The 14,654-nt window shown below is 45.1% G+C and overlaps 1 protein-coding gene across 2 annotated transcripts in view; it reads left to right on the forward strand.

Moving 5' to 3' along the window:
• Gpt2 (glutamic--pyruvic transaminase 2) overlaps nucleotides 1-13,582 on the forward strand; it is a 37,346-nt gene extending 23,764 nt beyond the window's left edge. For both annotated transcript variants that reach the window (XM_027939067.2, XM_071605232.1), the window contains 5 exons: nucleotides 2,096-2,232; nucleotides 6,251-6,425; nucleotides 8,285-8,440; nucleotides 9,467-9,579; nucleotides 11,183-13,582. In XM_027939067.2, coding sequence (XP_027794868.1) covers nucleotides 2,096-2,232; nucleotides 6,251-6,425; nucleotides 8,285-8,440; nucleotides 9,467-9,579; nucleotides 11,183-11,273 — 672 coding nt within the window. In that variant the 3' untranslated portion in view covers nucleotides 11,274-13,582. The remainder of the gene's footprint in view (nucleotides 1-2,095; nucleotides 2,233-6,250; nucleotides 6,426-8,284; nucleotides 8,441-9,466; nucleotides 9,580-11,182) is intronic.
• Nucleotides 13,583-14,654: the final 1,072 nt, after the last annotated feature.

The raw sequence follows: 14,654 nt of genomic DNA on the forward strand, positions 1-14,654 counted from the left end.
ACCTAACTTATCCCTACATTGGTTTGGATACTAATTAGTTGTAAATTTCAGAAATTTACCACAAATCACTTAAACTATAAAATAAATAAAATAAAGGAAGGGTCACAGATGTGTGGCTAGATCCAAGGACTCAAACCGTATCTTCCATATTCTCTCTCCTCCTTTCATCTCTCTGTTTTGGCTTCAAACATAGGCCTATTATCTTCCCAGCCCAGAAAGATTTTTTTTTTTTTTTAAATATTTAGTTTTTAGTTGTAGTTGGACACAATACCTTTATTTTATTTATTTTTTTGTGGTGCTGAGGATTTAACCCAGGGCCTTGCACATGCTAGGCAAGTGCTCTACTGCTGAGCCACAACCCCTGCCCCCAAGAGAGATTTTTTTAAAAAATATTTTTTAGTTGTAAATGATCTTTCATTTTATTTATTTATTTATATGCAGTGCTGAGGATTGAACCCAGGGCCTCACAACTCCAGCCCCAGAAGGAGAGAATTTTATCCTTGTAGTTCCAGCGAAAGTCTCAGAGTTGCACTTCATTGGCTCAGCCTATGCAATAGCTGAACCAGTCACTTTGGCCTGGGGATTGTAATATGCAAATTGGCCAGGCCCAGAGCAAGGGGCAAGAGATGGGATTCCTCCCTGCCTATCTTCTGCAAATCTCCAAGTGGAAACCTGGGGAGTCATTCCTTAAGGGCAAATCATGATACTCTTAGAGAATGTGTGCCCCATGGCAGAAATGACAGATGACCACTCCATAAAGCTGCAGGTTTTTTTGCCTCCTAGTATTTCCACATCTACCATCTCATTAACTCTCTCAACAACCTGAAGATGGGATCTTAATTAACCATGTAACTGTTGCTTCTTGAACCCCAGTTCTGTAGCTGAGGCCTGCCCATTCTTCTTCTGCCTTTCAAGGAAGAAATTGAGGATCTATCAGTTCCATTTTCATTTCATCTTTATTTCTGTACAGTTTCTGGTTAGTTGTAGCTTCTAGCACACTACCTTCCTTTCTTTGTTCCTTGGCATTCCCACCTCAACCCCATGCATATACTCAGCTTCCCCATTAGATTGTTGCCATAATTAATCATAGAAGGACCTAAAACTTTCATTTTTTAGAGTATTTTTTTTTATACTTTTATTTCACTTATTTATTGTTATGTGGTGCTGAGGATTGAACCCAGGGTCTCCCACGTGTGAGGTGAGTGCTCTACCACTGATCCACAACCCCAGCCCCAAAACTTTCATTTTTAAAGGAGAGAAGGGACCGCAGAGAGACCCATGGTTTTCCTTGTGACCTGATGCACAGCTTCCCCTCTGGGTCTGGGAGGAGGAGGAGGAGGAAGAGGCTGGTGCTTGGCATGTTGAAGATGGAGCCTACCTAACACTCCCAGTAGCCCTTTGGGCCCCTGGAAAGCTTCCATTTCCATGATTTCCAAAATGGGTGTGGGGAATTTAATCTCAAGAGCTAAATTTAATTTAACCCTCAGCTTGCAGGCTGTGGGTACTAGACTCTGGAGATCTGGGGGAACAAAATGGGTATGGGTGCTGCTTAGACAACAAAAAGTGGAGAGAAAAAATAATTGCAACCTGGGAGTTATGAAGGAAACCAAACAGAGCTAACTGCTTAAACAGGGAGATCAGAGAACATTAACTGCTCATTAATATTATTAAAAGAAGGTTATCATTGTGCTTTTGGAAGAAAATTTTCTTGAGAATATGGGAGTTCTTGGTATCATCACTGGTCTGAGAAGTTTGGGAGAAGTCTGGAGATTGGATGGGGATGAATGTGGGAGAAATCAAATGAACCCCTAAGATATCTTAAGGTCAGGGTCTAGCCTGAGGCCTCTTGTCTTTGCTTGTTCTGGAAGTTCCTTCAAGCAATATTTTGGCTCATTCCTGGAAGTGGCAGTTGAGGCTGGGCTGGCTGGTCTTTTCAGGTCTGGGCCTCAAACACACGATCTGTTGGTTATCCCTCAGCATATGTGACCCATCCCCTGTGTTCTGCCATCTTGGCTGCACACAGCAGCAGCCCTCATGGGCTTAGATCTCTCAGAAGAACTTGCGTTAACTGTCCCTGTGGTGTCCTTCCCTGCAGGTATACCAGGACAACGTGTACTCTCCAGATTGCCGATTCCACTCCTTTAAGAAGGTGCTTTATGAGATGGGGCCTGAGTACTCTAGCAACGTGGAGCTCGCCTCCTTCCACTCCACCTCCAAGGGCTACATGGGCGAGTATGTTGGCTCCACCTCCACCCCTCACCCCTACTTTCCCTGGGGATTTCCCAATGCTGCTGTCTCCTCTTTGCCTTTTCCTCTGCCCTGCCCTATGGTCCACTCACTTGGCTGGAGGGAAGGCAGCCTTCTGCTGACCTAAGAATCAGGAGATAGTCTGCACCACCCCAGAGAGGAGCTCAAGGATATGACAACCACCCTTGAACAGAGGCTTACACTTATAAGGCCATGCTTGAAAGAAAACAGACTGTGGATAAATGACAGAAACGAAAAACAGGATTCCATAGTAGTTCCAACATCTGGAGTTTTCTGTCATGTCACTGTTGCTCTGATATTGATTAAAGTCAGCAAGGGGTACAGATTTGAGTTGACAAACAAAACTGATGGGCCAAGCTCTGCGTGGAAGGCTACCTGGCCCTGGGTGACCTCAGGGCCAAAGGGTCAGCTTCAGTCTTCATTTGACAAATACTTCCTGAGTGCTTACTGATCATCACTCTGAGGATATAACAGTGAATAAACTACAGCAGTCCCTGCCCTCATAGGGCATATGTTCTAGGAGGAGGAAGGCAATAGACAAATGAGGAAAGTCATATGACAAGTCAAGAACAATAACCAGAGGAATGCCGGGCAGGGGAGTGTTGCAGGCTTAACTAATGCACCCCCACTGAGGAGTTGGCCTTTGAGTTAAGACCCAAAGGAGGCGGAGGGAGGGAGACATCTGGGGGAAAGACATTCCAAGCAGAAGGAATAGCACACGCAGAAGCGCAGAGGTGGAAGCACGCATGGGGACATGGAGGAGCAGCACCAGGGCTGGAAGGATGAGCAAGGGGGAAAGTAGCAGAAGATGAGACTAAAGTCATAGAGACCAGATCACTTGGGCCACTTTGATTACTTTCTGCTTTTATTCAGAGTGAGGTGGGAGCCATTAGTATGTTTGAGCAATAGTATGACCTCACCTGACTTGAGTTTTATTAGACTCCTTGTTCAATGGTGAAGCAGGAGCAGGGACTCAAGTCAAGGGTCCATATTATTCCCCAGGCAAGGTGTCACAAATCAGGGTAGAGATTGGAAGAATGTCTGAAATATCTTCTGAAGGTGGAGTTGAAAGGAGTTGCTGATGGGAAAGATATGAGAGAGAAGTCAGGGATGAATCCCGAGTCTTCTGTTCAAACACCAGGAAAAATGGAGTTGCCATCAACCGATGAGGATGGTTTTGGGGGGGGAAAAGATAGGGACTTTCACCGTGGACATGTAAACTTGCTAATGCTTATTTGATGTCCAGCTAGAGGTGAATGTGTGAGTCTGGAGATCAGGGTGGATATCTGGCTTGAAATTTAAATTTGGGAGATGTTAGTGTATGGGTTGTTAGTTTGTTGAAGCTCGAAAGCTGGACATCTCACACGCAGTGAGCTCAAAGAAGAGGTCCAAGGACTGGGCCCCCACTGCTCAGAGGTTGGGAGAAAAAGAGGAACCTGCAAAGGACACTGAGAAGGAAAGACCAGGAGTTTATTAAGCTAAAGACATTATTCCCAGCCTGTGGAGTTCTCATGTGCCAAGTGTCAGTGTGGGGAGTGTTCTCATTTGTAGGCTGGGAGCTGGTATAACTGTGAAACTTGAAGAAATATTTTAGCCAGGTTTGGGGGACCGTCCCTTTGGGATGGTTGCCAGGCTGTTGTTGATTTTGTGTGATGTTGTCAGGGGTTAGTTAATGCTAGTCTTCCTAGTCTACTCAGGTAGTAGTGCTACTTCCTGGACAGACTTTTGTATACTGTGTAGAACAAACTGTTCTCTGTTCATTTTTCAAACTGCCAGCTGTGTTTATCACATACTTACCCATCTCTCCATCTCTGTTATTGATTTGGCTTTTTTTTTTTTTAAACCATCTATATTTTTGAACCATCATTCTTTATTTATTTGTATGTGGTGCTGAGAATCTAACCCAGTGCCTCACACATGCTAGGCAGGTGCTCTACCACTGAGCCACTCCCCAGCCCTTGATTGGGCTTTTTAACAAACAGTCCCCTGGATGTTTGTATCCCAAATTATTCCCTGTCGTTCTCAGATCCTGATTACCTAAGACTAGAGTGCTTTGCATAATTTGATTTTTTTAAAATTTATCTTGCCTCGGCCTCCCAAGTCATTGGGATTCTGTAATCCCAGTGTGTGCCGCCACAATTTGATTTTCCGCTCCTCAGTGGGGGGTTGAGCAGAAGGTTCTTTTTTTTCAACTTTTATTGAAAAAAAGGGGAAACTTTTCCAAAATGCCCAAATTTATCTTCCTGTCTTAGAAGTTCCAGTCCAAGGATCAGATAGGAATCTGTCTTTGCTGGTTCAGTTCAGCTGCATGATCCAAAAAATGTTTTATTGAGAATCTCATCATGTCAGGTTCTCTGAAGTTGGGGGTGGGGATGCACAGTTGGGTAACCAGGTCCCTGCCTCAGGGTACCTGTGTTTTTTGTGGACATTAATCTGATCACTGGCATAGACAGACTAGAGAAAGAGGTATGCTCCAGAAAGTATGCCTGATACTGCTGATTTGATAGAGAAACATTTTTTAACTCATTGTATTCTCCCAGCTTATTTTCATATCTTTTGACTTGGCAGCAGGCAGGAGTCTTTTGGCTATAACATACAGAACTCATTATGAATTGGCTTACATCAAAGAGGCATTAAAAAAAGTTCTATACTGGCAAAAAATTTAGGAGTAGAGTTGAATCAGAGGACTTAAAGATGTTAATGGAAGCCAGGTGCAGTGACACACACCTGTAATCCGGTCAATTTAAGAGGCTGAGGCAGGAGGATCGTAAATTAGAAGCCAGCCTCAGCAACTTATCAAGGCTTTTAACCTTGATAACTTAATAAGACCCTGTCTCAAAATAAAAAACAAAAAAAGATCTAGGGATGGAGGCTCAGTAGTAAAGTGCCTCTGGGTTCAATCCTCAGTGCCAAAAAAAAAAAAAAATTAGTGGAGCCAAGAGTGGTGGTGCATGCTCATAATTCCAGCAGCTCAGGAGGCTGAAGAAGGAGGTCGCAAGTTCAAAGCCAGCCTCAGCAAAAGCGGGACACTAAGAAGCTCAGTTAGACCCTGTTTCAAAATAAAATACAAAATAGGGTTGGGGATGTGGCTCACTGGTTGAGTTCCCCTGAATTCAATCCCCAGGAACCCCCCAAAAATAAATACATAAAAGTAAAAAGGGCTGGGGATGTCACTCAATGGCAGAGTGGGTTTAGTTCCCAGTACTGGAAAACAAAAGTGAGAGAGATATCTAAGAGGTGCTGGGGATGTAGCTCAGTGGTATACTTAATATGCACGAGGCCCTAGGTTTAATCCCTCAAATCAAAAAGCAAACAAAAAAGATGTCATTGTGACTCCCTGTATCTGTTTTTTTGCTCTGTCTTATTTCCTTTCTCAGCTCTGCTGTCCTCTGTGTTGGGTTTGTTTTCAGGAAGCAAACATTTTTCCTATGAAAGTCCTCAGGCTGATTCCCATTAGCACCAGTGAATCATGTGTTTGCCCATGGAGACTGCACAGGGCGATGCCAGGACCTCATCTTCTGAGCAAAGGCTACTGTGTTAGGTTTCAGGCTAAGTTGCTATAACAAACCAGCCCAAAAATACAGTGACTCAGACAAGATGGGCATGTCTCTCTCCTTGACATAATAGTCCAAAGGTAGGGGGAAGTCCAGGGTAGTCTGTGCTCCATGAGCTCACTCAAGGACCGAGGCTATTGGCTTTGCCTTCTTTGTCCGTCTCTAGCACTGGGGCTTCTGCTCCAGTATCTCCACTTCTCAGGAAATGGGGAAAGGGAAAGAGGAAGGAATGCACATTGATTTTTCTTATAAAAAAAAGTGAATTTGTGCATATTAACTTCCATTCACCTTCTTGCCAGTGGCAAAAACTCAGCTGCACCTGGCCATTTGGTGTTAGGGTGGGGATGGTTATAGATGCTGGCTGTCTGAATTGCACTTTGTGAGGTCTTTTGTAACTGGTGGATATGTCCCTATCCTCAATCCTCTAGGTGTGGCTATAGAGGAGGCTACATGGAGGTGATCAACCTCCACCCTGAGATCAAGGGCCAGCTGGTAAAGTTGCTCTCAGTGCGTCTGTGCCCACCTGTGTCTGGACAGGCTGCCATGGACATTGTTGTGAACCCCCCAGTGCCAGGAGAGGAGTCCTTTGAACAATTCAGCCGGGTAAGTCTGCTGTGACCTGCATACATTACAGTTACTATCAGAGTCACAGGTGAATTCCTTCCATGGCGGGTGGTTGGGTTATCTCCAGGTGGCCATACATCTGCTGGTTTGTGAATGTCTATATGTCTGTGTTCTCCAGGGGACACTCATGGTGCCTCCTGGTTCTTGAACTACCCTCACAAGTTGGTTAAGCCTGAGGATGTGGAAGGGCTTATTTTGAAGTGGGAGGACTATAGCTGCATGTGGGTAGACCCACCCCTGCTTCCTCTTCCTTGGCTGTGAGCATCCAGATGGGAAGGCACCCGAGGGGAAGTGCCTTGTGTCCTGATAACACTCTCAGGGGATTCTGTTACTGGGCTAAAAAGAAGGGGACATGGAGGGGAACAGTATCAGTTCTAGGCCTTGGGACTATCCCTGGCCTATCCAGCTCCATGCAGTCCAGTAAGGACCTTTCTTTTTCTTTTTTTTTTTTAAAGAGAGAGAGGAGAGAGAGAGAAAGAAAGAATATTTATTTCTTAGTTTTCGGCAGACACAACATCTTTGTTTGTATATGGTGCTGAGGATCGAACCCAGGCCGCACGCATGCCAGGCGAGCACGCTACCACCTGAGCCACATCCCCAGCCCAGTAAGGACCTTTCAACTGTGTGACAAAAGCCCAACACTCACAAGTTTGAACAAAAAAGGAACTTATAGAGCTTGGCAAGGTGGTGTGCACCTGTAGTCCAAGCTACTCTGGAGACTGAGGCAGGAGGATCTCTTGAGTCTAGGAGTTCGACACCAGCCTGAGCAACACAGTGACACCTCATTGCAAAAAAACAAACAAACAAAAAAAACACAATGAACTTATGGGCCAGTTAACTAGAAGTCAGTTCCCAACTGATCTAGACTCACATTTTTTTTCCTTTTCTTTTAAACTATGATAAAATATATACAGCAAAAGATTCATCATTTTTCAGTATACAGTTCTGTGGCATTATTGACATTCACATTATTATGCAGCCACCTCTACCATCCGTCTCAGAACTTTTTATCATATCTATTAAATAATCACTCTTCCTCCCCCCCCCAGGAACCACTGTTCTACTGTCTGTTTCTGTGAATTCACCTGTTCTACGTACCTGACACAGGTGGAATTATACAATGTTTGTTCTCCTGTGAGTGGCTCATTCCACTTAGCATCCCAGGTTCATCCATGTGGTAGCCTGTGTCACAACGGATGGCTGAGTTGTGTCATTGTATGGATATACCACATTTTGTTTATCTGTAGGCTCACACCTTTTCACCCCCGCCTTCCCGCTGTGCTTACAGAAGTCCTGGATGACTCTGCTCCAACTCTGGGCATGTATCCAGTTCTGAACCAGTCACTGATTCTGCTTTGCTTCACCTGGGTCATGTGTCCCCGTGCATATCACATGGACTGAGAGTGTGTGGGGTGTCCTCCCAAATGAAGAGCCCTGCTAACTCCAGAAGGAGGCCCGTGTCTACTAGAAGTATTTCTAGGATATTCCACTCAGAGCCAAGTCCATTAGACTGATAGGCAGGGACTGGTTTTGCTCATTTTCAGAAATGACATCCTCATATAAGAATAGATCCTATGACACAGGCCACTCAGGATCTTCCCTGTGGCCTGAAACTCCCATGTATTTATGTGCCCCAGGGCGCATGGCAGTTTCCTGGCCTGAGAATCCATGGAAAAACTTCATGTAGGATTATGTGTTTCACCCACTTGTCTGATTGGCTGTGCTCGTGCACACACAAGCTCATCTTTTGTCAGTCAATTCAGTTACCCATAATGTTGAAGGGATGGCTGTCCTTGTGCTGAGATGCTCACTTCTGTACTTTCCCTGTCTCTCATCAGGAGAAGGAATCTGTCCTGGGTAATCTGGCCAAAAAAGCAAAGCTGACAGAAGACCTGTTTAACCAAGTCCCAGGAATTCACTGCAACCCCTTGCAGGGAGCCATGTATGCCTTTCCTCGGATCTTCATTCCTGCCAAAGCTGTGGAGGCAGCTCAGGTCTGGGACGGGTCGCGGCTGGGCTTGCTCTCTCTCCCAGGGTTCACTTGAAACAGCCAGGTCAGGCTTCCTGCCTTGGAGAGCAGAGATGCTGGACCTGGGGGCTCTGAACTCTGTGGACTCTCAGGCTGATTCTATTACTGTGTAAAGATGGCATTTTCTCAGATGCCCAGACCCAGCCGCAAGCTGTGGTGATGGGGAAAATATGCCTTCAGCCCCAGGTGAGAGGAACTGATCTGGGCTGTTAACACTGCTGCTCCTAAGGGAGGTACCTGGTGTGGTGTGATGCTGGGGGAACAACAGAACCATCTCCTCCCCCAAGCCACTGTGTCCTGGAGCAGCACTTCCCAAACTTGAACGTGTACTCCAGTCACCTGAGTTCCTGTTGAAATGCCAGTTCTGGGTTCATTGCATTTCCAGCAGATTCTGAGGTGCAGCAGACGTCACTTTGAAGAGCAGGGGCAGAGTGGTGTTTCTGAAAGTGTTGTCCTCACCTCACCTCAGAACCTGCTGAATACCTTGTCAAACATTCAGAACCTAGGCCCCACCCTCAACTTGGAGTCAGAATCCCTGGTGTTGGAGCTGTACTTCAACAGGTTCCCTTGGTGATTATTCTGCAAACTAATGTGTAAGAAGCACTGTCAACCGTGGCCGTAGAGAAGTTTGTCCCTTGAAAGCCCACATTAGGTACAGATCCCCGGGGTCTTTGTTTTCTGAGCACCATGTGGCTTAGCACATTAGGAGGCCAGGTGCTTGTTGAGCAGCTACTAGGGATGAATAGAAAGGAAATAGGATGGTAATCCCTGATAAAGCACTGAACTGTCTCGGCTCCTGGCTGGTCTGCAGTAGCCTTCAGGTGTCTGATTCTCTATGCCAGCCATCAGCAGTATACTGTTCAGGGTAGAAGGGCCCTGTCACTGGAAAGATAACTTGCTGTTTAGGTTGTATTTGGTTTATAGTTTTCAGTGGCGTGTTGGTACTGTATAAAGCTAGGTATGATTCTAAAGTTCTACCCTGCTCCCATAGGCGCATAAAATGGCCCCAGACATGTTCTACTGCATGAAGCTACTGGAGGAGACTGGCATCTGCGTTGTGCCCGGCAGCGGCTTTGGGCAGAGGGAAGGCACCTACCACTTCAGGTACAACACCCTGTGTACCAGGCAGATCCCAGGTTTGTCCAGGGAAACGTAGGCTCCTTAACATAGAGCACAGGATGGCTGACTTCAGAGCCTGCGAGGGATGAAGCCATATTCCCCAAGCATCTCACCCTGTTCAGTTCAGTTGTAAAGCCAAGCTGACCCTTTGCCCAGGGTGTAAGGAAAACTGGGTGGACTCCAGGGTCACCTATGAGAAAGATCTCCCTCATTATTCTTTGTGCCCTCTGCTGACTAATCTATCACATCACCATCAGAAATGTCCCAAGTAGTGTGTTTTCTTGTTTATTTTCTTGTGCTTTAAAGTCCATGACAGCAGCACATAGCTTCCAGATGCCTAGGACAATGCCTGGCACATAATAGATGCTTGATAGCCCCTTGTCTACACCGTGAGTCTGCTAAGGTGCTACCTGCCACATAGTAGAATTAGCTGTGCTTATTGTGCAGCCTTTCACAGATGTACTCTGGTGCAGCTCCCTGGCAGATGGGCATGCAAATTCCCAGGGCTGAGCTGGGTAGAGCAGTTATAAGGTTTTCCTGCTGAGGTCCATTCTGTTCAGAACAGCATCCTTTCCATGCACATTGCTCTCAGATGTCTCCTGTGGCAGATGCTAAAAAAAGAAAAGTCATGAGACTGGAACCAGGTCTTCACTGTCAAGGTTGTGGAGAGTGTTCCTCAGATGGAGAAACCATGTCTTATTGGCCTGTTCTTAGTAAGACTTACCTTTGCAATTCGTGGCCCATTCCAAAAGTCCTGGGTTGGGGCATATGTAGCTCAGTGGTAGTGGCATACCAAACCAGCCCTGGGTTCAGTTCTCAGCACTAAATAATAAATAAATAAATAGTAGTATAACCAAGAAAGTTGCCTATAGGGTTGGGAAGTGTATTGATGGACTGGGGGGAGATAGTAGCTATGACAATGTGGAGGGAAAGCTGTGAATGGAAGTTGTTTCACTGTTAGTCTGACTGCTAGAGGTTTTAGAAAAAAAAACCAAACATCTAACAGGAGTATAGGAAATACCAAAAGTCATGCCCTAAAATGTGTATACACTAGTCAAAATGTGTTGCAGGCCTTCTGCAGTAATGGGTAAATGCATCTTAGCCTAAATGTTGCCCCAGTTTATTGTTTTTGTTTGCATATATTACTTGGGTGTAAAATATAAATAAATAAATAAATATATATATATATATATATATATATATATATGTATGTATGCTTTTACACACACACACACACACACACACACACAAATATAAAGGAGCCCGGTACAGTGGTGTGCACCTGTAGACTACTGGGAGGCTGAAATAGGTGGATGGCTTGAGCCCAGGAGTTCAAGACCAGCATAGGCAACATGGTGAGACCTCATTTTGAATGAACGAATATATGAATGGGGGAGAGAATGCCCCCACACACACAAGTGCCAGGTACTATGCAAGCTGTCAAAGAGGACAAGTCAGGCCTGTCCCTCTCCATGCACCTTACCCTCACCTCCTTGTCTCCACTCTGATATAGCAAGATGAGCTGCTGGATTCATTCCTGTCTCCTTTTCTAGAGCATTCAGGCTGACACTGTTCTCTTTCCTGACAGAATGACCATTCTCCCTCCAGTGGAGAAGCTGAAGACAGTGCTCCAGAAGGTGAAGGACTTTCACATAAAGTTCCTGGAGAAGTATGCGTGAGGATGCCTCAGGCCCCAGGGGAGACCCCATCTCCAGATCTCCCCCCGCAATGCCGCCCAGGCCTCCCCCACTGACTCTGCCTCAAGGTCTCACTGAGGCCACTGGTTGTGTCCATCGTCATTTTGCCCAGGAGACTTCTTTCTCTGTGCCTTGGTGTTGGGAGCACTTCTCTTCTGAGCAAATATGAATTCTCAATGTCTCACAGGCTGTTTTTTTGATGCAACCAAAGCAGAGGGGTCTTGCTCAACAGATGTGGCCAAGTTCTCCGAATCATCTATCATTGCTTTTGGAAAGTTCCCTTGGGTTTTAAACAACCAGAGTGTGTCGGATGAGATGTTTTGGATCTGGAGAAACAGGTTATTGGGAAATGTATGACAACCATGGTGAGGACTGGAAGCCCAGAACATCTAATGTGATCTATGAAATAAAACCCTTAGTGGTGTGAAAATGTAGTCCTTCAAACAGTAAAGCCTGGAAGTCCAGTGTGGACTCAGACAGGGTCCATCATTCTGGCCTGGAGGCAGTCAGGCCATCTCAGAAAAAAACCATGAGGACAGTAGCACACAGGACAGATTGCCAGGCTAAGTTGTGGTAGACGCTGGGGACGATGCCCAAGATCAGAGGTCCTGTAGGGAGGAGTGGGTGTAAGTCAGGTACCTGGTTGAGCCAGATCTGTGCTTCTGAGCAGGGGGGATTGAAGGGCTTTGGGGATGAAGGGGTCTCTTGAACATGCTAGGCTGAGATCTTGGTCTGAGAGGTCTCCCTGGACTTCAGGGACACAGGGCACATAGCCCAGCAATATCCTAGTTATGAGGAGAGGGTCTGCCTGTTGGCTTGTGGATCTCCCCCTGGTTACCCAGTGACTGTTTTCTCCCAAGGGCTTGATTGAGTCTTTACACACATCGCCCCCTGCTGGCAGCAGCAGAGATAAGGAAAGACTAAAACTGCCCTAAGCCAGGAAGGGATCCTTAAGGACTTGACCAACCAATGACAGTCAAGCCCCTGTAGTTTCTTCAGTTATTTTAAATGGAATTAAAGTCCATTTTGTAGCTCTTAATTGATTGAAGTGCCTGGTAGCTTTCTATGGAGGAGTGAATGCAATCTGATTTGTTTATTCAACTGAATTGAAGTGTTTTAACTTAATGCAAAGTGTTTTGCCTTCACATTAGCTGCTGCCTCCCCTCCCAGCTCTGCAGACAGGGACCGGTAGCATCAGTCATCTCTCCAGGTCAGGAAGGTATCATCCACCAACCATGCCCCTTCCCTGGCATTAGTAAACCTGGACCAGGCTTGACCCACACTCCAGAAGCTCAGTACTCCTATCCTCCTCACCAGGCACCCTCCCCCTTACCATCTGCCTACCAGGGAAGTTAGGGAAACCATGGCCAGCTCAGGAGTTTGGGGACCCAACAAGCCCCAAAATGGAATTGAAGGAGCTGGAGAGAGAAATCTGAAGAATAAGGAGTGAGGTTTGAAAGCAGCCTCCTATGCTACTACTTCCACACTGGGTCCTTGCAGGGGAACACCATAGAAAACTTCAAATTGTCATTACTCATTAGCATTATAGTCCCTGTGAAGGAAGCCACCACAATCCCAAATAACAAAAGGGAATGTTTTGGCACTTTTTCTTAAAAAGTTGAAAAAGTTGCACTCATGCTTGCCATATGCTATATAAACCAGGATGCGTCCCAGAGTCGTGAGATTTCTGGTAGAAAGGTTAAATAGTAGAGGCTAGTATATTTTTTATATTTTTGTAACAATTGCTTTTTTCATGGGGGGAGGAGGGGCTAGTATTTATAGTCTTAACAAGTCCAGTAATTTTTTATAAGTCTATTCAGATTATAAATAACCCCTAAAAACTTTACAACGTTTACATGATTTTTTAAAAGACGCCATATATACTTGGTTTGCTTTAAAAAAAATGAATAATAAGGTCAGCTAGTTTAGGAGGCTAACTTCAGGTAGGAAAGCCAATCATGATTAATTTGATTTTCTGCAGATTCTATTCTGATGCCTTTCCTGTTCCGGTACCATCCTAGAAAGCTGATGGTCGTTTGGGGTTGCACTTTGTGTCTACACGTGTGCGGTTTCTGTTGTTCACCCAGCTCTGCATGTGGGTGATGCTGGGGAAGCTTATGCCAGGCTGTCCCTTGGCTGGTCTATCACCTCACATCTTGAGACTGGGCTCATTGTTTCTGTTCTGATGTGTGGAGGTTTGGGGAGGAGCAAACACAGACATCTCCTGACAAAGGTACTTGATGATAACTCTGCTGGAAGTTTCTAAACAATAAAATATGTGTCCAAAATGGTGACCGTGTTTAACTCTCCTCACTAATTTTGCTCTTTGTAATGTACATTCCTATTGCAATAACAAGCACTTCATCCTACACACTACACCCTCCAGTTACAGCTTCTCAGCTTCCATTTTGTCCTAGGGTTCCACCCTAAGGACATTAAGACCTTGAGCCACTTTTTCTTTCACTTGAGGTAGAGAAACTTCATGCATCCTTTGAACTGGGATGTAATTAAAAATGAATGATGAGGGCTGGGGTCGTAGCTCAGCAGTAGAGCGCTTGCCTAGCACACATGAGGCACTGAGTTCGATCCTCAGCATCACATAAAAATAATAAAGATATTGTGTCCACCTAAAACTAGAAATATATATATTAAAAATAAAAAAGAGGTCTGGGGTTGTGGCTCGGTGGTAAAGTGCTTGCCTAGCACCTGTTAGGCATTAGGTTGGATCCTCAGCACCACATAAAAATACATAAATTTAAAAAATAAAGGTGTGTCCATCTACAACTAAAAATTTTTTTAAAAATGAATATGGAGACCTTTGCTTTTTGGTGGATATTATGGCATCTTTCTGGAGCATGGATGTGTAGGAGGAGCTGGAAAGGAACACTGTGAGGCCAGGGGCCACAGGGGAGTTGTCTATACAAGGGTTGCAATAATTTCCCCCAATCCACACTGGTTTTGATATGTGGTTTTCAAACTTTTTCCCCCAAATAAAATTTCTATGTCTTTATTAAAGAAAATTTAGAAAACTTACAAAGAAAAATCAGGACCCTCTTTCTTGGAATCATTACGAACCTATTCCAAGTAGCTTAAGCATCCAAGAGAAATGTGTTGCCTTATGTGACTGGGAGGGAAGCTGGCTTGGCTTCTAATGTTCACTCTTTTAAAATTATTCTTTATTGGTTGCATTGTAATTATACATCAATAGTAGGATTTCATTTGCCACAGGACCTTTCCAGAGAAATGGAGTGGGGTGTTCAGGTGAGCTGAGGGTTATTGCTGGATGATAACCAACAGGATCGAATATACTCTGCATCTTCCCACTGTACAACAAAAACTACATGGAAACAGATCTCCCTGTCT

Source organism: Marmota flaviventris, chromosome 18 (assembly GCF_047511675.1).
Source record: "Marmota flaviventris isolate mMarFla1 chromosome 18, mMarFla1.hap1, whole genome shotgun sequence".
NCBI classification, from domain to species: Eukaryota; Metazoa; Chordata; class Mammalia; order Rodentia; family Sciuridae; genus Marmota; species Marmota flaviventris.